The sequence below is a fragment of the Vombatus ursinus genome, unplaced genomic scaffold, assembly GCF_900497805.2.
Source record: "Vombatus ursinus unplaced genomic scaffold, bare-nosed wombat genome assembly UNPS02004009.1, whole genome shotgun sequence".
NCBI lineage: Eukaryota > Metazoa > Chordata > Mammalia > Diprotodontia > Vombatidae > Vombatus > Vombatus ursinus.
Genome location: NW_020943787.1, coordinates 311,262 through 338,118, shown reverse-complemented (window position 1 = coordinate 338,118; position 26,857 = coordinate 311,262). Strand labels below are relative to the sequence as shown.

General features: G+C 37.2%; 1 protein-coding gene across 1 annotated transcript in view; it reads right to left on the bottom strand.

Moving 5' to 3' along the window:
• The window catches only part of LOC114053164 (kinesin-like protein KIF27), an 81,772-nt gene extending 58,067 nt beyond the window's left edge, over nucleotides 1-23,705 (bottom strand). Inside the window, 2 exon segments of the mRNA XM_027876064.1 lie at nucleotides 12,009-12,209; nucleotides 23,408-23,705. Of these exon segments, the coding sequence (XP_027731865.1) occupies nucleotides 12,009-12,209; nucleotides 23,408-23,705 (499 nt within the window).
• Nucleotides 23,706-26,857: the final 3,152 nt, after the last annotated feature.

Genomic DNA, 26,857 nt, shown 5'->3' with positions numbered 1-26,857 from the left:
GCAAACCTTGTAAGATGCTATATCAATCTCAATGGTTATTATCATTATTATTTTATTTTATTTTATTATTATTGTTAGGAAGACATTCCAGAGCTTGTAATCTCTGCTAGTACTGCCTTCAAGGGCTGAATATAAAGTATGATTGTTAGCTTCGCACAATGATTGGTATAGAGCCTTACAGGAGAAACAATACCTTCATTTTCAAATATCTTGAACATGACTAAACGAACTTTGGCTGTAACTTACAAAGAAAAGTTATAAAAATTCAAATGAAAGAATGTATTTGGATATATTAAGGCATATAAATTGATGCTAGCACAGATCTCCAATCTTGTTTTGGAAAGGAGCTACTTTTTACTTACTTAACTTAAATCTCTAGGTTGATAATAAGACCCATGAGCAAGATACAGATAAAGTGACCATGAGCCACTGGAAAGTCAGAAGTTTCCACCAAAACTCCTGTGTTATTTTAATGCAGGGAAGGAGCCATGACAGTGGCTGGCAGCTAGGTGGCCCAGTGGACAGAGTGCCAGGCATGGAGTCAGGAAAACTCATCTTCCAGAGTTTAAATCTGGCCTCAGACCCTTACTAGCTGTGTGACTCTGGGCAAGTCACTTAACTCTGTTTGCCTGAGTTTCCTCATCTGTAAAATGAGCTGGAGAAGGAAATGGCAAACTGCTCCAGTATTTTTACCAAGAATATCTCAAAGGGTTCACAAAGAATAAGACACAGCTGAAAAATGACTGAACAACAACAATAACCAAAAAAAAAAAAACATGATAGTGGTTGACTCCACACTGATGGTTTACACCTAGGCTCCAAAAATTGATCCATCAATCCACTCTGACCATTTAGGGACTACTGTGCTGTGTGGTTTTACAGTACCCAAAATCAAGCACCATGTACCTAAAACCCTCTATATCACTGGTCTCTGTGACCTCACAGGGTTATATTTGCTTATTTTCAGCACCAGTACCAGTCATTCCAAGACAATTTCAGTGGGTCATTCAAAGACATCTCAAAATAAACCCTTACAATACCCTGCTGTAATATACCAAGGCATCTGTGACTGGTGTCAGAGATAAGCTGATCCAGCATGACCTAGAAAGAAAATATGGCATGGGCATGACATCCATTTTACATTTTCCATAACATGTAGCACATGTTATGGATTATATACAGTATAGGCAAATCTCAACTTAGAGGGGTTTAATTTCTGGCTATCTGCACTTCAGGCACTCAGTTACTAACATCCATGTTATAAACATACAGCAGGCAAGGAGATAACCCACAAGTGAATTTATGTCTATTTGCTTGATGATAACGTTCTCCCTGACTCTGAGCCTCATTTGACTTACATAGCCCTTGCTAAGGTACAAACCTTCCCCATAAACCTCAGTCTTTCTCCCTAAGGCCCTCACACTTTCTTATCCTGTGTGATTCTTATTCATGTCTTCCCATAACTTCTCCAGTACTAGGGAAGAACTTCAGCTATGTAGCCTCTCATGATCACTATATTACTATATAGTTATAGCTCTATAACCAGCCCACATCCTTTTCCAATCATAATTCTTCTGAATGATAACCCTTTATGACACATTTTACGCACAGGTCAACATCGATAATAAGCTGTATTCCATTTACACCCACCACATGTCTCCACTGCCCTTTGGGTCATCCACAAATTTGGTTCTCCAATGATTGTTATGTTCTATGATTTTTAGCTGGAGAATATCAGATGTGAAAGAATAATGGTTAAAAACGATGAGTTTTTTTTTTTTTGTTTCGGGAGCAGCCTGCAATTGTTAAACACACTGCACAATCTCCCAAATGTAATCCAAACCATTGCCTTCCTCCTATTCAATTCTGGGCATAACTCATAGTCCATCTGCCAAGCCTGCCCAAAATATATGTACTGATAGACTAACTTAATGAGTGGTCCATCTAATTACATTTCATAACCTGGAAAATGGGTGTTCTTAATTAACTTGGTTTTTCCTATATGGATTGTTAGGCTGAACTCTTTTGAGATGTGAAGCTGATTTAGGAGACAGGATGAAATCAGCACAATGTTATCTGTGAACACAAGCATTTGGATAGCCTCACTATCTAAGGTAAACTGTTTTCCATTTGAACTGTAGGCTAGACATCTTCCAGGACAAGTGTGAACAAGTTCGATAAACACAACTTCTCCTTCTTTTATGCTCTGCCTAATATTGATAATCAGAGTATCATAGAACAAAGTTATCTTTGTTGTTAAATACATCAAAGAATCTTGTATGAGCCTATATATGTACAAAGACACCTTATCGAATGAAAGCCTACATTTGTAGTCTACATTTGTTCTACTGAGTCAAAGGCTTTTTTTGGAAATCAACAAAAATAAACACAGCAGGTTCTTGTATTCTCTACTCCTTTCATAGGATCATTCATTCAATCATGTACTTGGGTTTTCATAACAATGCTCTTTCCTCGTTCTCCTCCTACCTATCTGTCCACTCTTTGTCTCCTTTGCTGGAAATTCTATGCCCCACTCCTGCCTCTATGGGTGTCCTTCCTCACCTTTCCTCTAGATTACTGTAATATCCTCCTTGTTTTCCCTAATCAGTATCTTTCCCCTCTTCGATCCATCTTCTTTTATCAGCCATCAAAAGCTGTGTCATTTCCATGCTTAAGAAGTTTCAATGACTCTCTATTGCTTCTAGGATAAAACTCCAGTATTTGGCACTAAAAGCCTTTCACAATCTGGCTCCCACCTACCTTTCCAGGCTGATTTTCTATTACTCCCCCTATGTGATTTATGTTCTTGCTATAATGGCTTCTTTGCTGTTCCCCATCCATAATATTCCATCTCTTGCCTCTAGACTTTGTGCTTATAGCAGGAATGGACTCCTACCTACTCCTTGCCTCCTGCAATCCCTAGCTTCCTTCATGTCTCAGCCCAAATGCCAAATCCTAGATAAGGCCTCTCCTGATCTCTTGAGGTATTAGGACCTTCTCCTTCACTCAAAATTCCTTTGTATATAGTTTGTATTTACTCATTTTTACATCAGTTGTGCCACCCCCCTACCCCCACCCCAGGTCCCATGCTCGTAGAATGTAAGCTCCTTGACAGTGAGGGCTATTTCATTTCACATTTGTATTCCCAGCACTTAAAACACTTAGCAAGTGTTTGTTGAATAATTAATCAAGCCTTTGGGGCCATTTTCACTTCCTCTACATAGGGAAGAAGTGAGATGTCCAAGTCCAAAGATAGTAATTCAACTATCATCAATACTGAAAATAGCTTGTCACATAAATGTCAACAGATCTGTTCAATTTTCCAACTGTCTGTTGCCTTCTTTTTATCTTTAAAATGATCTGAGGCTAATATGGCTTCATTCTTCTCACATCAAACTTTCTGTACTAATTTTTCCCTCTGCTCTTCTCTGCTGTTTTATTAAGCAAAATAACTTATTATCTTGGTGATGGTGTGGGATATTGGACAGAGCCTACAGTCAGGAAGATCTAAGTTCCAATCCTGCCTTCACAGACTTAATTGGCTGTGTAATCAAGTCATTTTGCCTCTGTTTCCTCAACTGTAAAATGGGGATAACAATAGCATTCACCTCTCAGAGTTGTTGTGAGGATAAAATTAGATAACATAAGCAAAGTGCTTTGCAAACCTTGAAGCACTATATAAATGTTGGCTGCTATTATTATTATCTTCCAATATTATCCTCCATAATATTTTTGCAAATTAATTTCTACTCTAAACCAATGAGGTCCTTGACTTTTACGTTTTTCCACTTGCTGAGAAGGACTGTGGGATCTTCTGGCCTCTTTATTTTGGCATACGATTTAACATTGATTAAACATCCTAATGAAATGGCTATACTCTGTCATTTATATCTTTTTCTTTATCCACTTCCTAGTTTTCAGTATCAATAGCTTTTTTTGACTGTCAAGTTATATCTATTATTATTGCATGCTATATCTTCATTTCCTATTTATCCTTTCTTCTATGTTGTTGTTGATTTTAACATTTCCTCAAACTAGACAATGTTCTGGACTACACAGTGAAGCAGATTTGGAAATGACTCTTCCACTAATTAGTAGTCAATTCCTGTCTGTTAAGACAGAGCCAAATTGTTTTTTTTTTTGTGATACTGTACTCTGCTTGCTAAATCCAGTAACTTCTGATTCTTTTCTTAAAGAAAATATTTCTTATATATAGATATGAGATTTCTGAGTATTCTACATGCTATTGTTTTTTCTCTTAAAATCCTGAACCATGTTTTCCCAACATTTCTCAGCATTCTCCCCCATACCTTAGAACTCTGTATAAACTGACATAGTTTGGATGATCTCAAGTTATTTATCAAGTTTCCTAATTCTTTATCATTTTCCACAGATACTAGAAAAACATTATAATTAAATTATGTTCATGATAATCTTTTTGCTTGTGCTCAACACAAACACTGATCACGATGACCTCTTAGTCACCCCACAAAATACTTCTTATTGCCTTCATGTATAAAAAAAATTGTTTATCCTCCAAGGAAAAACAGTAAACTGTCCTTCCAATTAGCTATAATATTATCTTTTGCCTTTTGTCTTTTTAAATTATGAGAATATAAATATTTATGTAGTTTGATTCTTCTAATAGAAAGAATTGGGGGGCTAGCTCTAGGTGGTGTAGTGGATAGAGCACCGGCCCTGGAGTCAGGAGGACCTGAGTTCAAATCCTACCTCAGACACATAATACTCCCTAGCTGTGTGACTCTGGGAAAGTCACTTAACCCCAACTGCTTCACCAAAAAAAAAAAAGAATTGGCATATTGGTTGTATGCAGAACTGAAAGTCCTAGTCTTGAGTCCTTGGCTCTGGTTGGTAAACTTCCATTTTGTCCAGTGTCTGGCCTACCAAGCCACCTCATGGATGTCTCCATGCAGTGCCACTTGCACTAGAGCTTCCATTTCTATCCACAACTGAAAGTCACCCTCACCCTGTGATTCTAGACTTTTCACCTCATCTTGCCTAGTCTCACATCCCACCATGCCACTTATTCCATGATGCTTCACATGAGGCCGCACTGCTCCCTGCTAATATGGACAAGCCTATTACTCAGCCTGCAAATCCAATTACCATTTACTATGTCTTCTCTGTCCAAAGCACTCCCAGTTGGAGGTCAGAAGGGGCTCAAACACAAGGAAGGCCCTCTGTTTCAAAATGGGCATTTTTCACCCAAGAAAGGGGCTGGGGATTGAATAGCTCAATTACATATACAGAGGCCACTAAGTCAAGGGACTTGCCTCCAGGGCATAAACTACATTTATAGCTAAGTCTCTAGCTACTCTTCTGAATAAAATCCCCAAAGAGTATGGAAAAAGGAATGGACTAAACTGGGACTGTTGACCCCAAGGCAAGGTAGAGTGAGGGCCTTACAGAGGAAAGTTGCTTTTCTGACCTCTCTGGCCTCCATTTTTGAGATAACAACAACCTCAGAGTGGAGGCTCTGATGGAGTCAAAGGAAAGAGCTCCAGCAAGTCCTAAGATAAGGATACTTGCCCTGAGAGATCACTAGCGAACTCCATTTGAAAAGAACACCATGATACACCCAACTAAAGTGAACCTAATACCATCCAGCCAAGTCAGTGGTTGAAAGCAGAAAAAGACTGCAGCTACCTGTCAAAGAGTGAGCCCAAGTCCAGTGGATCAGTCTGCCCAGAAGAGATACAGTACCCTGCAAAAAGTCTAGAAACCAAATGATCTCTCCAGTCCAGTTGAGCAATAACAGCCCCATGGCAGCACAGCCTGCCTGGCACTGTCTGCCAGCTGCTGCCCAGTGATACAGTGGCCTGATGGACCCAATTCAATAATAGTCAAGCCCAGGAAGGAGTCAGAGCAAAAACTAAACAATCTGATGGATCTATCTCAACAGCAGACTGGACTTTCCGGCCAAGATACCATCTCTTACGAGGAGCATGCCCAGCTGAACCACTGTTTGTCCAGTGGAGACACTGCACCTCATGAGGTAATAACCCGTTGAGTACTGGAGTGACTTGACATCAATAATATCACATCCCACAGCTAACTTCATAAGAACCCTCCAAAGAAAGAGAAGACATCAAAACCCTGCAATTCTGAACTTGTGAGTTACCTTGGCTACATATGTTTCCTATATGTGGGCCTCATTACCACTGTTCTTTAAGTTTAAGGCCACTCTTCGAGCTATGAGTTCTGTATTCCCCTGTTGGTGCAAGGGGAAATATTTTATAACTAGTAAATGCCTTTGCTAAATCACCAAGTCTACAGGCTGATTATTAATGGGAAACACACTGCTGGGGTCTCATAAGCTAGGGCTGGGAGGATAGCCATCTACATGGTTACCTCTAGAATCCTGAGTAGTAGCAACCATCTTTTTGAGGACCCAACCTGCCAGTGTGAATGAATGTGGGTTGGATAAGTGAGCCTGGAATCTGAGAGAGGGGTTACATATAAATTGGAAGATAAAAAATAGAGCAGTTGGAAGGTTATTTTAGAGCCTATGGTACTAAAAGTTGGGGAAGTGGCATCAGAAAAGGCCTCCGAGAGTGGATAGCATTTAGGAGGAGTCTTAAAGAAGCCAGATCAGGCATTCCAAGGGTCATAGGTTAGGAAGGATAGCATTCCAAGCATGGAGAACAACCAATGCAAAGGCACGGTTATGGAAGATGAAATCTCTTGTGTGAGGAACAACCAGAGAATTGTATGGCAGGATCACAGAGTACATGAAGGGGAGCAGAATATAAGGGGATGGAAAAAGGTAGGAAGGGGCCAGGTTGTGAACAACTTTAAAATGAGGAAAAGAAGATTCTACATTTGACCAGGAAGCAACAGGAAACAACTAGAGTTTGATGAATAGATGGTGACATGAACAGACCTATACTTCAGGAAAATTCCTTCCACAGGTAAGTGGAGAATGAAGTGTGGTTGGGGAGAGACTTGAGGCAGGGAGATCACTCTCCCTGTGTGTGAAATAGCTAGAAGGCGATTTTCATTGTTCAAGTGAGAGGCAATGAAAGGCTGAACTAGGATGGTTGCTGTGTGAATGGAGAGAGAGGACATATGGAAACATTATTATAGAGAAAGAAATTACAAGATTTGAAAACTGACTTGATATATGGAATAAGCAAGAAAGAGAGAGATGAGTTGCGAACCTAAGTAACTACAAAGATGATGGTTCCTCAAAGTTCAGGTGAGAGAAGAGTTTTCAGGGAAAGATAATGAGTTCTGTTTTGGACATGTTGAGTTTGAGATGCCTACAGGCCAGTGGGACTAGAACTCATGAGAAAGATAAGGCCAGATCTGAGAGAAACCTACAGAGAAATGACCATTGACCCTGTGAGCACTGATAGGATCACTGAAAGAAAGTGCAGAGAAAAAAGAAAAAAAGGATCCATGACAGAGGAATGGTAGATGGACATCCAGGGAGCAAACAAGACACAGATAAAGATCTAGGAAAAGAGATTGAGAAGGGGAAGTCAGACAGGAAAAGAACTAAGAAAGAGAGGAGACACAAAAACTCTGAAAGAAGAGAATAAATAAAACTACAAGACACTAAATAGAAATGAAGGAAAAATTAAATGCTTAGAGAAATATTAATTCTTTATGGTTGGGCCATGGCAACATAAATAATGAAACTACCTAATTTTTTTTCTTTACATATTTAGTGCCATTTCAAATTACCAAGGTATGGTTTGGGAAGAATTACTATGACCACACTCCAAAGGAAGAGAAGAGACTATCTATTCCTTTTACCTTCTACCTTAAACCACCAAATGCTACCAGTTGGTGCCACCATCTGGTAACACATAGAATAAAATAAAAAATGACCCAAACTATTTTAATTTGGTCCTGGTTCTACCTTACAGAACTAGACAACATAAGAACAAAATTCAGTGGGAAGAGCAAAAGGTCAAGAATCTCAACTGAAACAATTTTTAAAAATATAAATGAAGGGAAACTAGTACTGCCAGATTTTAAACTATACCATAAAGTAATAATCATCAAAATAATTTGGTACTTGTTAAAAAGTAGAAAAGTTGATCAATTGAATAAATTATGAAAACAGAATCTAGAACTAATCAAATATGGTAGCAGCGTCAGGTTAAAAAAAAACAAAGATATCAACTACTAGATTAAGGAATTCTTATCTCACAAAAATTGCTAAGAAAACTATTAAGTGGTCAGGAGGAAATTAGACTTAAATCCCCATTTTATATCATATACCACAATAAACTCCAAATGGTTGCAAACCCTAAATATTCAAGTTCATATAAAAATAAAGAAGAAATAAATAATATGCCTTTTACAACTATGGCTAAGGGGTTGTCAATCAATAAGCATTTATTAGTGCTTAACTATGTTCTAGGCACAGTGCCTGAAATGTTTTCAGCTCTGAAAACACAAGGAAAGGTAAAAGGTAAAATATAAAAAGTGTTTATATCTTTGTGTGTATATATGTATTTTGTATATGTATGTGTGTATGTGTGTATATATGTATGTGTGTGTGTATGTGTGTGTGTGTGTGTGTGTGTGTGTCTATCTGTGCTTAAATGTAGCCATCTTGGGGGAAGGAAGGAAGGAGGAGAGAAAAAAAGAACAAAGTAAAAAGTGAACAGCAGAGAACAAAAGAAAACTTACAAGAAAGCAAAGAGAAAATGGACAGTTCTGAACATAATGCATAGTATTTATTATATAGGCTTTCTTAAAATGGACATTTACTGTTGTATATTTTGAATCCTCTCTTACGTTTGGCTGTGCACATGGCAATGTTTCTTTTTTCTTTTCTTATTTTGTATTTAAGTTTCAGTATGTAAGTTTATAATATGTTTTATTTTCTTTTCTTATTGTATATTTAAGTTTTAGTATTTAAGTTTAAAATAAATTAATTTTAAAAAACATGTATGGAAACAGAAGGAAAGATTATCCTGCTCAAGGAATATAAAATAGGCCACTGTATCTGGATCAAAGGTAATAAAGTCTAAGAAGGCTGAAATACAGGAAGAGGACAGGTTGAGAAGGGCTTTATTTATTTGTTAGTTAGAGGATATTATAGTTATATTATATTTGATCCTGGAAGTAATAGGGAGTGACTCGAGTTTACTGGTGGTAAAGGAGAGAAGGGGAAGCTGAATATGATGTGGTCAGACCTACTCTTTAGGAATAGTCACTAGCAGTTGAGTAAGGATGGATTGGAGTCGGGAGAGATTTGCAGCTGGGACACTAAATAGATTAGAAAGCTAATGCAATGGTCCAAGTGAGAAGTTCTGAGGGTCTGAACTGGGGTGGGGCTGTGTGAGTGGAAAGAAAGAGATATATGTGAGAAATGTCATAAAGAACAAATGAAAATAAGAAATAAGATGATCCTAAATGATAAATTGGATAATTTCAAAGCTCTTGAATAAGCAATATTATTGCAATTAGAATTAGAAGGTAAATAGTTAACTTGGAGAAAATTTTCACCCAAAAAATATCTCTAATAAAAATCTACTATCCAAGTTACACAGAGAATCGATACCTATATGAGGATATGGAGGAAGTTCTCAAATAAAGAAATGTGAAACTATTAACAATCATATAAAAATTTCTCCAAATCACTAATGACAAGAGAAATATAAATTAAACCTGAAATTTCACCTCATATCCGATAGATTGGCAAAGACAGCAAAAAAAGGAAAACAGCAACTTTGGGGAGTAGTTGTAACAGGCCAACAAGCACATGAATGTAATGGAATTTTATAAACTGATGAAAAATGAAATTAAAAGAACTAAGTGAACAATTTAAGCTCTAATATCAATGATAATGTAAAGGGAAACTGAAAGAACTCAAAACTCTAATCAAAGCAGCATACCATAGTAACTTCAAAAGACTCATGGTGAAACCTATTTTCTGTCTCTTGGCAAAGAGGTGACAGACCATATATGCAGAATGAGATATACATTCTCTGACATGGCTAATGTAATGATTTGTTTTGCTGGACTACAAATATTTGTTATAAGAGAGGTCTACTAAGAGATGGATGAAGGTGGTAATGTACTAGATAAAGATAGGCATGAAAAAAAGCTTCAGTCAAACATCTCCTTGTAGATGCAGAGAAGAAAACAAAAAGAAGGGCAGAGGGACACACAAGCAAAGACCAGACTTTCTTTTTTAGTATATTGGTGAACTAATAATAATAAACATCCAAAACCAAAACCATACAACAAAAGTTTTAAATTTCCTTTACAATCCCCTTTCTTATTCATTTTTGTTCACTAAAACATTTGTGTTTGTTGATTGTTAGGTTTACAATTAAAAAAAAATAAAACGTTTAAAGGAAAAGGCATCTAAATGTTGAAAATGAGGGAAAAGGCTATTCACTAGACAGGGGCAGCCTACAGACAGCAATACAATGACATCCAGCCAAACAGGACTAGGGCTGGTGCTGGGGACTAATGTGAAACAAGCCTGGGAAGGTAGGCTGAGGATCACAGAGGGCAGGTGAGGAAGTTTCCATTCATGCTCCTTAGGAGCACTAAGAGCCACGAAAGATTGTGCCACTTTTCTTTTCGTCAGCACACTCTCCTAGCCTGCCTCCCTGTCACTTAGAGGCCCTAAAGTTAGTTTGATAATCCATTAACTACCATATTTTTCCTGAGTTCTCACTTTGTGCTCTGGGAAAACAAAACCAACAGATAAAATAAAGAATCAAAAAAATCACAATCCCTCAGGGACTCTCCATTTTATAGGGGAGAAAACTGAAACCCCAAAAGGAGAAGGAACTTATCTAAGATCACAAGTAATAAGTGATAGAACTTAGACTATTACCCAGACCTTCTGAATACAGAAGTAATTTCTGTCAAGAATATTACAGTCCTCTAACATTGCTTTTTTTTCGTTTCTGAACTTTAACAACTTGGTTTTAATCTGCCAGTACATATTTTCTGAGATAGGTAGTACTGTGGATGTTTAGTCCAGAACCGAACAGGAGAAAGACAGAAGACTGGACTGCATTTGGGAAACTATAAATGGTTTTTCAGGATCCCAAGCACAAATATCTTCCTTTTTAATGCCAACCTTCTCCTGTTGGTGTCATATGGCTGTGAAGGTAGGAAAACCTTGATCTTGAAACAATCACAATTGGAAGTGACTCAGTGGGGCAGTGAGGTAGTGCAGTGAATAGAGCTCTGGCCCTGGAGTCCGGAGGACCTGAGTTCAAATCCAGCCTCAGACACTTAGTACCCGCGTTAAGTGACTAGGCAAGTCACTTAACGCTGATCACCTCACCAAAAAAAGAAAAAAAAGCAAAAAAGAAAAAAGAAAAAAGAAAAAGAAAAAGAAGAAAAAGAAAGAAAAAAAAGAAAGTGACTCAAGGGGCAAGGGAGAGGAATACAGTGGATGTAAACAGGCTATATAGGATGTTACCATTAATTATCTATGTACAAAAAAATGACAAAGGATTATCAATGACATGTGTGACTAAGAAAGGTGAGTCAGTAGTGTTGTAAGAGTGAAGGAAAACAAAGTACCAAAGTATACACTGTCTCCTTTACATTTCTCCTATGAATTTCACTTCGGTACAGCCCTGAGTGAATTACAATAACTGAGTAGGTACAAAATAAATTATTTTAATAACTATTCTAAGCTCCTATTTTCTCATCTGCCTGGTTTATCATAAAGTCTACTAGCAATTCATAAACTATTTGCCTTTCAAGGAAAGGCAAAAATATTTTGCAATTACCTTATTTTTTTTCTTTTTTAAGCAATTGGGGTTAAGTGACTTGCCCAGGGTCACACAGCTAATAAATGTCAAGTGCTTGGCCTGAGACTGGATTTGAACTCAGGTCCTCCTGACCTCAGGGCCGGTGCTCTACCCACTGCACCACCTAGCTGCCCCCATTACTTATTTTTTTTTTTAAGAAGTGAAGCACAGCGAGGGATAAAACTTTTAAGGATTATTCACTAACATACTGATTGAATTCACTAAAGTCGGTTTCTTTACCTGTGTTTCCTTTTTCATCTTCTCTGATCTGTAAATTTTTAATTGATGTTTCCAATTCTAGCAGATCTCGGAGGTCTTCCTTATAGACTTCTATGTAAGATACTTTTATGTTAAAAGCAACGCTGCTATTTTGAGAAAGGCTTTGAAATGGGTCTTGGATGGCATGTGGAATGATGCCTTTTCTATCCTCAGCAACTGATGCTGAAAATGTAGAAAAAGAGGATGCTACCATAAATTTCATTTATGAAGACAGCTATATGGTGGACATGGGTAGGCTGTGAAATATTACCAACAAAGAAATGCACAGGAAAAGCAGCATAAGGATGTCTTCGGAGACATGTACATTCAGAAAAGACAGTGGGGCCATCATGTGATAAAAGAGAAGGCTAACAATGGTCAGCCCATGTATTCCACTGGAGGCTTCACAACTTGAAAGGATTTAGAGGAAGGTCCCCAGCATGGAAGGTGAATCCCCACAGAGGATGCATGGGAGGACATGAACAAGAGTCACACAGCATGAAATGGCGTGGCTGTTCAGGCTGTGATCTGCATCAGGAGAGACGGTATCTAAATTGATGAAAGCACAGAGCCATCAAAATATCTAAGAAGACTAGAAGGCAAAGGAAATTATGAATTCATCTTTACCTATATTTTGGTAAAACTTTTGACAGTCTCTTATGCTACCCTATTAGGCAAGATAGAGAGATGTGGGCTAGGTAGAATAAGAGCACAGACCCATCAAAATACTAAAAACTTCTTCAAAAATCAATTTCTTTATCAATTTCTAAAAAAATCAGATCTGTGAAGTTGTATGTGCTTTAATATATGCATCAATATTAAAAACAGTGAAATGTGATTTATCTAGTATTTCATAATCTCCACTGTTTATCAATTCTACCTTTCCAATATAACTATATTAAATGTAATTTTTTTTAAAAAACTGACTTAACTGCAACTTTGTACAAGGTATTATAGGGAACACCAAGAAGTCCAAGGCCCTCAAAGGGTCTACAGTCCAGTTGGAAGACAAAATGGACTTAGTAAAAGTTAAAAAACAACGTAACAGTTAAACAACAATTGATTTGTCTAGCCCTAACCTCTCTCAGGTCTCCTGACTTCAGTCTCACATCTACAACTGCAGACTGAACATCTTGAACTAGAATGTCCTGTAGTCACCTTAAACTCAACAAAACCCTCCCTTCTTCCTAACTTGCCTATTATTATAGAGGGGACCATCATCCTCCCAGTCACCCAGGTTTGTAACCTAGGTGTCATCCTCAGTTCCTCACTCATCACCATCCTTCCCCCCAGCATCCAATCTGTTTTTTTTTTCAAACATCTCTCCAATGCTAAAGCCAATACATTTTGTAGTTATTTACTCTACAGAAATATAGGTTATTTCATATCTGCCACTTTACTGAAGCTATTAACCAGCTTGACTAATTTGTTTGCTATTTTCTCATAGATGCCCCACAATGTCTGCAAATAGAGACCATTTTGTCTCACACTTGCTGCTGCTCATACTTTAATTGTGCTTTTTGTTCTGTAATAACCAGCATTTTTAGAACTACATCAAATAATAGTGGGAAGTAGACACATCTTTGTTTCACCCCATTTGTACTGGGAAAACTAGTATTTCTCAATTGCAAAAACAAACAAAAAATCCAAATATTAATTGTTGGTTTTACATATATAGAGATAGGGGTTTAATTTGCTAGTTCAGTGATATAGGGAACTTAGCCAAGGAAACTCTCTTTACCAATGCAGTTTAAGCACATTATACAGAGTTGCCTAGAGCACAAGATTAAAGTGATTTGCCTAGCATCATACAGACAAGTAGGGTTCAGATGCACAGTTCGGACCCAGATCTTCTTGATTTCAAAGTCAGCCGTTTGTACACTACACCAGTGATACCTAGGATATACTTTAGAGGCACCCTTCAATGCTTACGTTTTTTCTCCATCTATTGAATTGATCATGTTTTTGTTGTTGATGTGACAAGGCTAATTGTCTTCATGTTGAATTACATTCTTCTACCTCTGATGTAAATCCAATTTGTGAATTTTCACTATGCATTTTAGTGTCCTTTTAATCATTTTACTTAAAATATTTGTATCACTATTCATTACTAATATTAATCTAAGGTTTTTGCTCTTTTTGCCTCTTTGGTTTGTGTGTTAAGATCACATTTTTCTCATAAAAGGTGTTTGCTTGAGTGCCATCCTTTTTTATATTTGGAGAATTATTTTTATAGCTTTAATTATTCTTTCAATGTTTGATAGAATTCACTTTTAAAACCATCAAGTCTAAGGGTTTTTCTTTGGAAGTTCATTTATGGGTTATTCCAATTTCTTTTTCTTGAACTGGGTGGTTCAAAAATCTTTTTCTGAACTTAGTTAAGTTTATGTTTTTTGGTAGAAATTCATCCATTTACTTCTAATTCTCAGTTTCTCAGGCATATAACTATATATGACAGGTTTGGGTAATTCTCTTTATTTCTTCTGCACTTGTTATGAATTAACCTTGTTCTTTCTTGTCTTGTTCAGTCATTTTTCATTGTGTCCAACTCTTTGTGACCCCATTTAGGGTTTTCTTGGCAAAGATACTGGAGTGGTTTGCCATTTCCTTCTCTAGTTCATTTTGCAGATGAAGAAACTGAGGCAAGCAGGGTTGAGTGACTTGTCCATGGTCACACAGCTAGTAAGCGTCTGAAGCCAGATTTGAACTCAGGAAGATGAGTCTTCCTGACTCCAGGCCCAGTACTCAATCCACTGCAACATTTAGCTTCCCAACCTTGTTTATTACCTTTCTCTCTTAATCAGATTTTGTTAGTCTTTAAAAAAACAAAACTTTTATCTTATCAATACTATCTTAATTTTCAATTCTCTATATTTCATTTCTAACTTTCAAAATTTATTCTTTTGTATTTGTTTCAAAATTGTTAGTTACACTGATTCTTCAGTTTATAGTCACAGGGAAAATAAATAACAGCTGAATTTTCCTTACAAATAATGCAGGGTGGCCATCTAATGGACAAAAATGGTGGTGGCAAGCTAACCTGTATGAACGTACTTCATACTAACAGGTTGCCAGAAATAAATAACCCTACTTTCTGACCTGGTGTCCAAGAAAGCATTATATAGCAAAAAATTGAGGTGGTCTATACATTCTGGTTTAGTTCATATGTTACATTGTTGGCTATAAATTTTCTGTTTATAAGAATATTTGTTTAACAAGAACATCCCATACATTCTCTAACCTTACAAAAAATAATTTATTATTCATTCAAACTCAAAATAAATAAATAGCTGTATTTCAGAGAAGTAGTATAATAGTCTCTAAATCATATCTTAAAAAACAAATCTTAAAAAAATGGAAAAAAACAAATTTATCTAAGTACCCAAAATTCTTTACTTTTATTAAAGGGATAATCTACCAACTATTTGTAGTTAAAAAAAAACTACAGCTATAATTTTGCCATAATTTGTTCTTTAAAAGATTACACAAAGACGTTATAAATGTGAAAAATGTTACAGCATGTAATATTTGAAAAAAAAGTCATATGAAGTAAGGCAGAGCAAGGAATGTAGAACCAGAAGAATAGACACCTTGCAACTAAATAAAAGGAAAAATATGGAAAGAGATATAGAGGCAAATGGACAATGAATTGAAGGGAATAATGAGATCACAATGAACAGTCTCAAGGTTTTCATCACTCACACCATTTAAAGGCAGATGCTTTGGGTTGGAGGAGAATTTATGGTAAGAAGATGATGTTTTGGACAGAATTTGAATTTCTCAATCATGGCTTACAATAAAAGGCTTTTGGCCAGGGAAGGAGTGTACCTACCAAGGGACAACAAAAACATATTTTAAGAACTCTTACAATTTGGTTCAGAGTGCTTTGAATAGAATAAAGAAGGAAGCAAGAAAACAGCTTATGAATATCCACCAAGTTAAATATTACAGAGACCATCAGGTAACAAAGAAAGTGGTAGAACAGTAGAAATGCCCAGTGATCTCCAGGAAACCAAATCCAAGGAAGGAGTCAATAATCAAACCGATGACTTCGCATGTGCCAACATATACACAAAATGTGGGCTATATGGTGAACTTGACCTTTTAATGCTAGGGAAAAAAAAAACTGACCTCATAAGTAAGTTTCAAAGATATCTAGAAGAAGGTGTTTCCTGACTAGAAGATTATACTATATTGAAAAGGAAAATAATGGAGGGAAAGGTAGTGTAGCTGAAGCAAAGTAGTGATGTATATCAATAAGAAATACTCATATGGGCGCAGCCAGGTGGTGCAGTGGATAGAGCTCTGACCTTGGAGTCAGGAGGACCGGAGTTCAAATCTGACCTCAGACACTTGACACTTACTAGCTGGGTGACCCTGCGCAAGTCACTTAACCCCAACTGCCTCACCAAAAAAGCAAATAGTAATAATAATAATAATAATGATGATAATAATAATAATAATAATGATACTCATGTGAAAAGATCCCTAAATAAAGGAGATAGCAAAGGGGGACCTAGCACTTAGGGAAAGCTAAATGGAGGGAGAAACAGAAGTAATATTGCTGTGGGAAAATACCAAAGAACAGAAGAAGTGTCAAACACCAGCTCGCCTATGGTATGTGGCTCATCGGTCTTTCCAGTGGTGACCAAATCAGATTAAGATGTCATTGGGAAATACTTAACAAAAGAAATAAAATAAACAAACATAAATAAATAAAAATTCAACAAAACATAGGTAATACTAATGGTTTTCTAAGTCAATATGCAACCTGCTGGGATCCTTATGTACAATTTAGAGGCCACTGTTTTTGAGTTTGACACCACTACCACAGAACATCTGAGGAGACAGAAGCAAACAACTAAGGATTCCTACTATGATAGAGCAGCGATATCCTCTCAGAGGGTGAAGAAAGTGACAAGGCAAGTACTAATCTAGAACTAACATTGGTTAGTATAGAAGAAATGGTTGCCAAAGGAGAAATGACAGGACTCTTGGACTTTTACCACAGAGAAAAGATGGGCTTAGGATGACATGTCCTAGATTTCAGAGAAATAGTAGTTTGGATCACATTGCCTAATATTCTACAGGGAAAGTCTGTCCAAGAGGAGTGAGTTCTTGAAAGTTTTATTGTGAAAACACGAAGAGAATTAATTCCAATGAGGTATAAGTGGGGGAGCTGCCTGAAGAGAATAATGTGGCTATATACCTAAACAAAAGATTTTCTGAAGACCCATATATTAGACAGAAGTGAAGGCAGGTAGTTATTGCACAGCCTCTGGAATTTCATTAAATCTTTACACATAGTCTAGCAGATGTAGTTTGTCCTTGTCTGGTCCCTTATGATTGTTCATTTGCATTTGCCTTTTTCTGTTCCTCTCAGTTCCTGTGTTGGAACTTCAACGCTTCTCCACAGTTCTGGTCTTTTTTTCAAGAATGCTAGGAAGTCCTCTATTTCATTAAAGATCCATTTCCCCCTCGTAGCACAATACTCAGTTTTGCTAGATAAATTATTATTGGCTGTAAACACATATCCTTTGTCTTCTAGAACATCATATTGCAAGTTCTCTGTTTCTCTCGTGATGGCTCTACATCATGTGTGATGGTGACTACGGCTACTCAGTACATGAATTCATTCTTTCTTGATGCTTGCAGAATTTTATCTTTGACCTGAAAGCTCTGGATTCTGATTATGATGTTTCTGGGACTTTTCATTTTGGAGTTTCTTTCAGCAAGCCACAGGTGGATTCTGTTTGCACTATACCTTCTGGTCGGGAAGATACAAATTAAAATCAAGCCTCAGACACTAGCTGTGTGACCTTGGGCAAGTCACTTAACCTCTTGTTTGCCTCAGTTTCCTCATCTGTAAAATGGGGATAATAATAGTACTTACCTCCCACAGTTGTTGTGAGGATCAAATGAGATAATATTTGTAAAGTGCTTAGCATGATACCAGACACACAAATGCTATTATTATTATTACTGTCATCATCATTATTATTATTTCTTAAAATATCATGTTCTAGGTTCTTTTTTTTATGGTGTTCAGGTAATCCAATGATGCTTAATTTTTTTTCTTCCTTATCTGTTATCCAGGTTAGTTGTTTCTACTATGAGATAACTTACATATATTCCTCTATTTTTTCAGTTGTTTTTTACTTTGTTTTAATATTTCTTGTGGTCTCAAAAAATCATTGGCTTCTATCTGATCCATTTGAATTTTCAGGGAGTTTGTTGCTGAGGCAGAGTTTTATATTTTTCATGCCAAGCTGTTAATTCCCTTTCCAAATGGTTCTTCCATAGATCTAACTTATTTTCAATTTTATTCCTTAAGTACACTCTTTTCACTTATAAAAACATTTTTAATTCTTGTTTTAATCTCTTCTAAGAATTCTAGTTGTGTTTGTGCCCAAGCTGTGTTTTTCTCTGAGGCTTTGTTTGCAAATTTTTTGTAGTGCTTCTCTTCTGAGGTTTATATCTTGAGTGTTCCTGTCAACACAATAATTCTTTATGGGGGGATTCTTTTTTTTTTATTTGCTCATTCTTCTGGACTACTTCCTAACTTCAGATTTGGTCTTAGGACTGGGCTCTGCACACTTCCGGAGAGGTCCGGACTGGTCCTGTTGCTGCTTTCTTGAGGTTCTCTGTTATTCTAGGATTTCAAGGACAGGCTAGAGACTGAAAAACTTTCAGTGGACTCAAAGTGGTCTCATGAAAGGCAGTTTGATTACCGCCCGTGTGGACTGAGCTCTGCAAGTTCCTGAACTGGGTTGGAATCTGGGCAAGAGTATACTGCTGCAGGACTCTGCCCATATGAGCCATTTGGGAGGCTCGGCCAGTTCAGATTGTCAGAACTGAAGGCTCCCTTTGATCTGGAATTCCTGCCCTGGTTATCCCTCTGTAAGCTTCTGAATGGGTTAAATGCTGGGAGTGAACCCCTGCTCTGAGTCTGGGGTCTGAGCTATACCACGAGCTGCTAACTTGCCTAAATCTTGCAACCTTAGACACACAACACAGAACCACATCTCAACCCATCCTAGATATGTGACCCATCCTAAATGATGCATTCAGTGCCCTGCTATGGTTCTGGGACCTCCCTGGTGCACAGCCTCTCTCTGGACCACTGAGTGTTCTATGTATGATATGCTTCATTCCAGGTCCTGTCCCTAGACAGTCCACAGACTTCTCTATCCCCTGTGACAAACTGGGCTGGACAAATGACACACTGTGACTTTTTCTTGAATTTCTCCATCAGGATTCAGTGTGATGCATTTTCTAGCTCTGTTTGGAGTAGGGTCGTTTTTTAGGGGGGAAGTGGGAAGAGAGGTGAGGATGGAGCTCCCTGCAGTTCTTCCTGGTATTCCACTATCTTAACTTCCACGAATGCTTTCTTATTTGACCACCAAAGAGCTGCAAGGGACTGACAGTTATAGCCTCTCAAAGTGCAAGAAGTTTGGGACCAATAAACAAGTGCTGGTTTTAATTTTAAATCCTTTCTTTGTTACCTCTCAATAAAAGTGTTGGGCAATTCTTAGGCACTTTAAACACAGATTAAGTTTTTTTTTCTTTCTAAGCAATACAAGTTTTTAGAAATCCATCCTTTTCCAAATAAACCTATTTCATCCACATTAAAAACATGTTCATCCACATTCTTCAATGACTTTCTTCAATGAGGCTATTTAGATGCGGCATTCTTATCTGCACTGGCCTCCTCTCAGTAATTTCAACATTATGCAATTAAACTCAATTTTTAAAGCAAACTGACCAACACTTATAGTAAAAGTTTCTCCACCATCCACTTCATTTCCATTTTCTTTTACTGTCTTAAATAAACTCAAAGATTTTGTCTAAATGGCTGCTCTGCTGAGAAATGCATTTTTTACTATAATCTTCAATCCATATGGTTATTAAAAGATGCTTTATCACTACAACACTTCTATTTGTTAGACTGTTTGCAAAACACAAAAAGTTGGATGAAATTTTGTCTTTTTCTTTTATTTCGCCTAAGTGTTTTACAATATTCTGTACCACAGATTCAGGCATTCTAATATCTAATACTAGAGTTCCTATGACCACATTCCTGTCATTTAATTACAACAAATTTTTGTTCTAAGGCATGAACAAACTTTTTTTTTGGTACTGTCAGTGTTTCCATGTGAAGTACTCTTCCTTTTGTTATAGGCTCTTTTAAAAAAAATTAACTTATTGATCATATGGTACACAGCAACAAATCACATTCACATGCGATGACAGCCAAATGCAAACTGATGACAGTGTGTTAAAACCTCAGTATTCCATTAGTTGGATTTTGGTTCACATTAAACACAACCCAGTATCATTTTATAATTTGCCTAAAATTGAATGATACATTATTCAAACTCACATCATTCAAGGCTTCAATATATTTACTAAGGCAAACATAAGGTAAGTGAATGGTAAAAAAAAACAGTTGGTACAAAACATACCCTCTCCCACCAAAAAAAAAAGTCTGTGACACTCTCCCACAAGTATATATAAAGTCCAAGGCAAGGGTGGGGAACCAGTGGCCTAAAGGCCACATGTGGCCTTCTAGGTCCTCAAGGGCAGCCCTTTGACTGAAGCCAAACTTCACAGAACAAATCCCCTTCACAAAAGGATTTGTTCTGTAAAACTTGGACTCAGTCAAAAGGTCACACCCAAGGACCTAGAACTCAAGGCCACAGGTTCCCCACCCCTGGTGCAGGGAAAAGTAGGCTCCAGATTAGAGAGCACATGTTGCAAATGGATAACTCCTAAATCCTGGTTGCTAGAAGTTCTTTTCTCCCTTTGTGGGGGCATTTATAAGGTTCCCTGTAGAAATGGTAGAGTTTCTCTACTGGGCTCCTGTTAGTCTTACTCCACAATTCTGCATTCCTCAGTTTGTCTAGTTTGCCCTGGGCCCCTGGAGTTGACACTGTATCAGCTTTTCCAGGAATGCTCTCAAGTCTAAGCTGCAGATTGGATGTCCAAAATCCTCCAATTCTCAGAAGTCCACATGATCTTCTTCTGAGGATCAAAGTGGGGGCAGGGAAGGTAAGAGGGGAGGATCCTGAGGTTCATATCCTCCTTCCCAATGACTGATTCACTTTCAGGGCCTTAACTAGAACTTACTCAAATGGCAATGATATTAAACTGACTTGATGACATTATACAAGCCCATTAGGCCTCCATCAAGTCCCTCAGCCAATCAAAATAGACTTTCTGTCCCCCCTAGTAGAAATGACTTTGATTGATTCCATAGAGATCATAAAAGTACTACCTGATAAAGTTATCAGGACTGGGGCGGGGGGTGGTGACTGACTGGACTGACCCCCTACCCTTATATAATAAAGAATATAGAAGTGTGGCACAATCCTGTAAAAAATGAGGTAAGCAGTAGTAAAGCCTAAAATAAGGTGAGTCTGGCAAGAAAATATAACTGTAACGACAACAAAATAAGGCTAAAGTTAAATCATTTGTAAATTAATATGGTGTGGTAGAAAGAATGCAGAACTTGGAGTCAGAGGATCCATGTTCAAGTCCTGGCTGTGAATGAGAAAATAGGAGAAATTCAGAAAAACCTGGGAAAAGCTATACAAATACAAAAACAGTTTACCAAAAGAACTATATGCATAATAACTGTAATAACACTAATGAAAACACCAAAAGGCTGCACAACTCGAACCAAATGCCAAAATCAGTTATAAAGGGCAGATTAAACCTACCTTGTTCCTCTAAGTAAATGGTTGGGAAATACACATGACAATTGGCATATGCATTCACACAGTGTCATTGTGCCTGTTGGTTATGCTTCATTGGTGTCCTTTCTTTTGCCTCTAGTACTTGTCTGCCGCTTTGACTTACAGATGCAAAATACCCTGACATATGAAACACTAAAACAAGACCTATGTAATTTGTTTTCAGCTCTAGAAAGAGGCTGGGGTCTGTATTCAAAATCATGGAACTAGAATGAAAAAAGCCATCTCCATTTATTTTGTTTTCTTCCAACTTTGGATTATTAAGCTCTTCTCTCCAAATAACCTCCTTCTTTGGGATTTTGGACCCATCCAGCCTTATCTATTGCCATCATCCCTTGCCTTAAAAAAACAGCAGTAAAAAACATGTTGTGGCTTTTTCCTCTTTCATTTTCCAATTGCTTTCAGTTACCTAATACACTGAGGGAATGGTTATCAACAGCTTTCCTACTCTCCCAAATAATCTGAGAAACAATATTGAGAAACTTCCCAAACAATACTGAGAAAATAGTAGCCAACTGTCCTCTCCTTCTAAGGTTTGAAGGAAAGGTTACTTCCTTTAAATGTCTAATTTCTCATTGGTAAGATCCAAATGGGAATCTCTATTATTTCCAGTTTAATAAATCAATGAATGGTCCTGCATAAGGAAACAGATACATAATAGATAAGATAGATATATAGACTAGTATGGATGAGTTACAGAATAAGAGGTAGACCCACTAAAAGAAAGAAAGATATAGCCTCTTCTCATTTTGTTAGCCAACGCCTCCATGTATTTATTGATTGATTGGGTGACTCAGTCAGCTTCTGCCCGCCCCACCTTTGGACAAAAGAAATGAGCCCAGAGAATGAGTCCACAGATACAGCACACATCGGGAAAAAATCCCCCCTCCCAACCTGGATCTTTGGGTAGACAAGAATGGCTATCTATATCTATATCTATATCTATATATATATATATATATATAAGCCAAAGGATTGCTATAAAGTTAAAGTTTGACCTCTGACCCCATCAGCTCCAAGTAGTACAGATCTTGGAGGAATATGTGTGTTGCGGGAAAGTTGGAGGGTGAGCAGGGGAAACCAATAAGAACCTCACTGACCATGTGAAAAAGCAAAGTCAATCTCCTTTTTGTAAATAAGGACCCTTAAAGCCTCATGCTTCCCTCCCTCAGACTCCTGAGATCTTCCTTCCCCTAACCAGTCTGTGTCCAGGCTGTTAATGTTTAAACAGGAGAGGTACACTTTTACAGACAACAACTGATAGAGTAATACCTAGGCCTAAGAGGAAAAAAAAAAAGAATTTGCCCAAGGTCACCCCATGTTAATGGCAAAAAGTAAAAGACTACAACACAGGTCTCCTAACTCCTAGGAGAATGTAAAGTGCTCTACAAATCTTCAAGTGCTATTCAATGTGAGCTATTATTATTATCATCATTAGTCTCACGCTCTGTCCAAATTCAAAAGAAAGCACACACAAAATATTCAAATTCAGCAGTCAAGATGAATCCTTCAAAGGTAGTAACTTCATGATCTTCTATTTTATTTTTATTAGTCTCATTTCATAGTTTGCTTCTTGGTAGTAAACCAGATAACCATATATAAGTAAAAGGAGCTTAAGGATCTTACCAATGTGGCCTCCTCCAATGGTGTATGTCTTCCCAGATCCAGTCTGTCCATAGGCAAAAACTGTAGCATTATATCCCTCCATCAATGATGCCACTAGAGGTTTGATACAGGTACTATAAACCTCATCTTGGGTTGAATTTTTGCCAAACACAAAATCAAAAGTGAAGATGCGGTCTTTTCCAATGATAACTTGCTGGGTATTGGGAATCTGTCTCACACATATTTGGTGATCATGAAGAATTTCTTTGCAGAGCAGAGGTCTAACTCTTACTGCAACTCTCACTGGTATTTCTTCCATGGTACAATAAATTCCAGTGAATTGGTTTCCTAATTTTTAATACCTAGTGTGTGAAGCATTCTTATTATTTGTGTTTTCGTAACAGCTTGATTCCTGTACATAAAAATGACAAAAAAATTATTTTTTCTCAATTGTCAGAAATCTTTTGATCAAACTAGAGTAACCACCAATAATGGAGAGAAGGCGCCATTATAGTTAATTAAACTAGCTATATCTAAATAACTTACAAAAAATAAATTATTTTAAACAAAATATTAGTCACAAAGCTTGTCATCCTATAGAAAAAGATGTAAAGTAATCCGTAAATGAGGGACTGGATTTGTTCTACGGAGCTACTGAGGGCAGAACTAGGACCAATGAGTAAAACTAATATGGAGGGTAACTGGTGCTAGAAAGAGCCTTATAACAACTAAAGGAGTCCAAAAAATGAAGCGAGGTGCTTTATTAGATAGTGAATCCCTCATCACTTGAAGTATTCAACCAGAAGTTAGATGATCACCCCTGAGGGCACCTGTAAGGGGTGAAGAGGTATCTTTCATAACTAGAAAGTTGGCCCAGATAACCAATGAAATCCCTTCCAATTCTATATAACTAAGTACAGTAAAATATTTTGCCAGTGCATCAGTCTAAATAATGACTGGTTTGAGGTTTAAAATATTAAGACGATAAAATACATCTTTGGACAATTGGAGCTCTTCTACTAAATTTTCCGGCTATGTATTCAATCGAAGGCACCAGGATGCTCTTTAAAATAGATAAAGGAATAAAAACAAGATCCATCACTATAAGGTTTATATTTCAAAAGTATTCTAAATAAGAAATCATTTTCTCAGTCCTATGTCATTTTTATGCTGTGGAGAATTGTACATTCTGAAGATCCTAATGTTGCATTACTAACACGTAAACAAATAAAATATTTCGAAGTCAGTAGTTTAACTATTAACGTGTAAAACTGAAGCCATTTCCCCCATTCATTCAATAAGTACGTAAATCCTCTAAGTTTAAAATGGATACCACTACAATCTTCACCCACAAGGAACTTACAATTAAGTAGAAAAGACTAGACTCATAGGTAGAACATAAACAAATCCATGATCTCTACAAACACCACACATTTACTGCTTACAGAATACCAAGTAAGTCAGCAATTATCAGCCATGGGCTGGGGCTGGTCCCTGAAGAGTCCTCACAAAAGGTGAGTCACTCCTTTAATGAGTTGTTGTTAGTAATTAACTATACAGACATGTGAAATGAAAAAATTTTGGACAGCTACATATCATAAATTTCAAAGACTTGTGATATTGAGGTTTACTATAATACTATGATGAAACAGCACTTCCATAAGTAACGTAAAAAAAAAAAAACAACACATTTCCAACATTGTTGTACCCTCTGGTACTTAGGCCCCCAGAGAACAACAACATCAAAAATAGACTCCCTTGGGCTGCAATATCTCCAAACCAAAAGTCAGTCCACTAGTAATAGCCAAAGATAAAACATATATACCTCTAAGAGGTCATGAATATTCCATCCTTAAGAGAGTTTGAGTTAATGGAAATAGCCCTGGAATTAGATCCAGAAGACCTGGGTTCATATCCATGGTTTGACACTGACTAGCTGTATCCATTCACCTCTGAGCCTCAAACTTTCCAACAGAGGATAATAATTCTTGCACTACCTATCTGAAGCTTTGAGAACTAGGAGATGTGAATTACTATTCAAATGGAACACTCAGAAACAGTATAATGAGGGAAAACTTTGTTAAACACTAAAAAACTAGAAAATTCTGGGACATTACGTGGAAAACTGGATCCTAGTTAGAAAGTGCACTGTGTCAGGGCAGCTAGATGATGCAGTGGATAGTGCTCCAGTCCTGCAGTCAGGAGGACCCCAGTTCAAATTTGGCCTCAGACACTTGACAGTTATTAGCTCTGTGACCATGGGCAAGTCACTTCCCTGATTGCCTCGCCAAAAAAAAAAAAAAAAAAAAAGTGCACTGTGCTCAAAAGAGGAAACCAGGGTAACTAAGAGGATTTATTATTTATTTTTTTAAAAAATCTATGAATACCCATAATACCTGAGGTAATAATTATACAAAATTGTACAATTCATTAAAAATTTACTACTCCAAATACTAGTACTTTAGTACATTAAGTACATTATACTAGTACATTACATACTATAAATACCTAAGACAGCTAAGTGGTGCAGTGGGTAGAGTGCTGGCCTGGAACCAGGAAGATTCATCTTCCCAAGTTCAAATCTGGCCTCTGACACTGACAGCTATGTGACCCCTGGGCAAGTCACTTCACCCTGTTTGCCTCAGTTTCCTCATCTGTAAATTAAGCTGGAGAAGGGAATGGCAAAGCACTCCAGTACCTTTGCCAAGACAACACCAAATAGGGTTATGAAGAGTCAGACTAGACTAAAACAACTGAGCAACAACTCAAATACACAAAGGCAAGGGTTGTGACCTATGTGAGAGCCTTCATTCTACTTCAGCTGGTGAAATTGCTGTAATAAAATGTCATAGTAAAACATTGTTTGAAGGATGCTTTTGTTTAAAAAAAAAAAGTAGGGATGATTAGAGTTTGACCATAAAAGTTCACCTTACCTAGCCACATAAAATTAACAAGGCCACACAAAAGAAGGGGAATAAATGAAAGCAGCATAAAAGAATTTGAATAAAAGAATACTGATCCACAGTTTACTCAAACACTGTAGTTGGATGCTCTTTTGTGGTATGGAAGTGACTCTGGATTCTGGAAAGCTATATCAGAATGGCCCAAATTCTAGAGGTTCCTACAACAATTCATAAAGTCAAGGGCTCCAGGTGATTCAAGGACCGACCCAGTTCAGAGTGGCTTGCTACCAGGGTGGAATAATCTCCGATGTCATGTGAACTAACCAGGTTTGTGTGATAATCTCTAAATCTTCTCCACTTCCTTGGTCCTTGGGTTTTCAAAACGTAATCATTTTGTCTAAAAATTGCAGCTTAGAAAAAACTGCTTTCTGAAAATGTTTTCTTATAAGATAAAATTTAAAGTATTAAATGCATATAATCATAAAAGATTTTAGGTCTAGAAAGGACCTTGGCAGTTAATTTGCTCAGTCTTTTCATTTTACAAGATAAGGAAAGAAAGGTTCCCAGA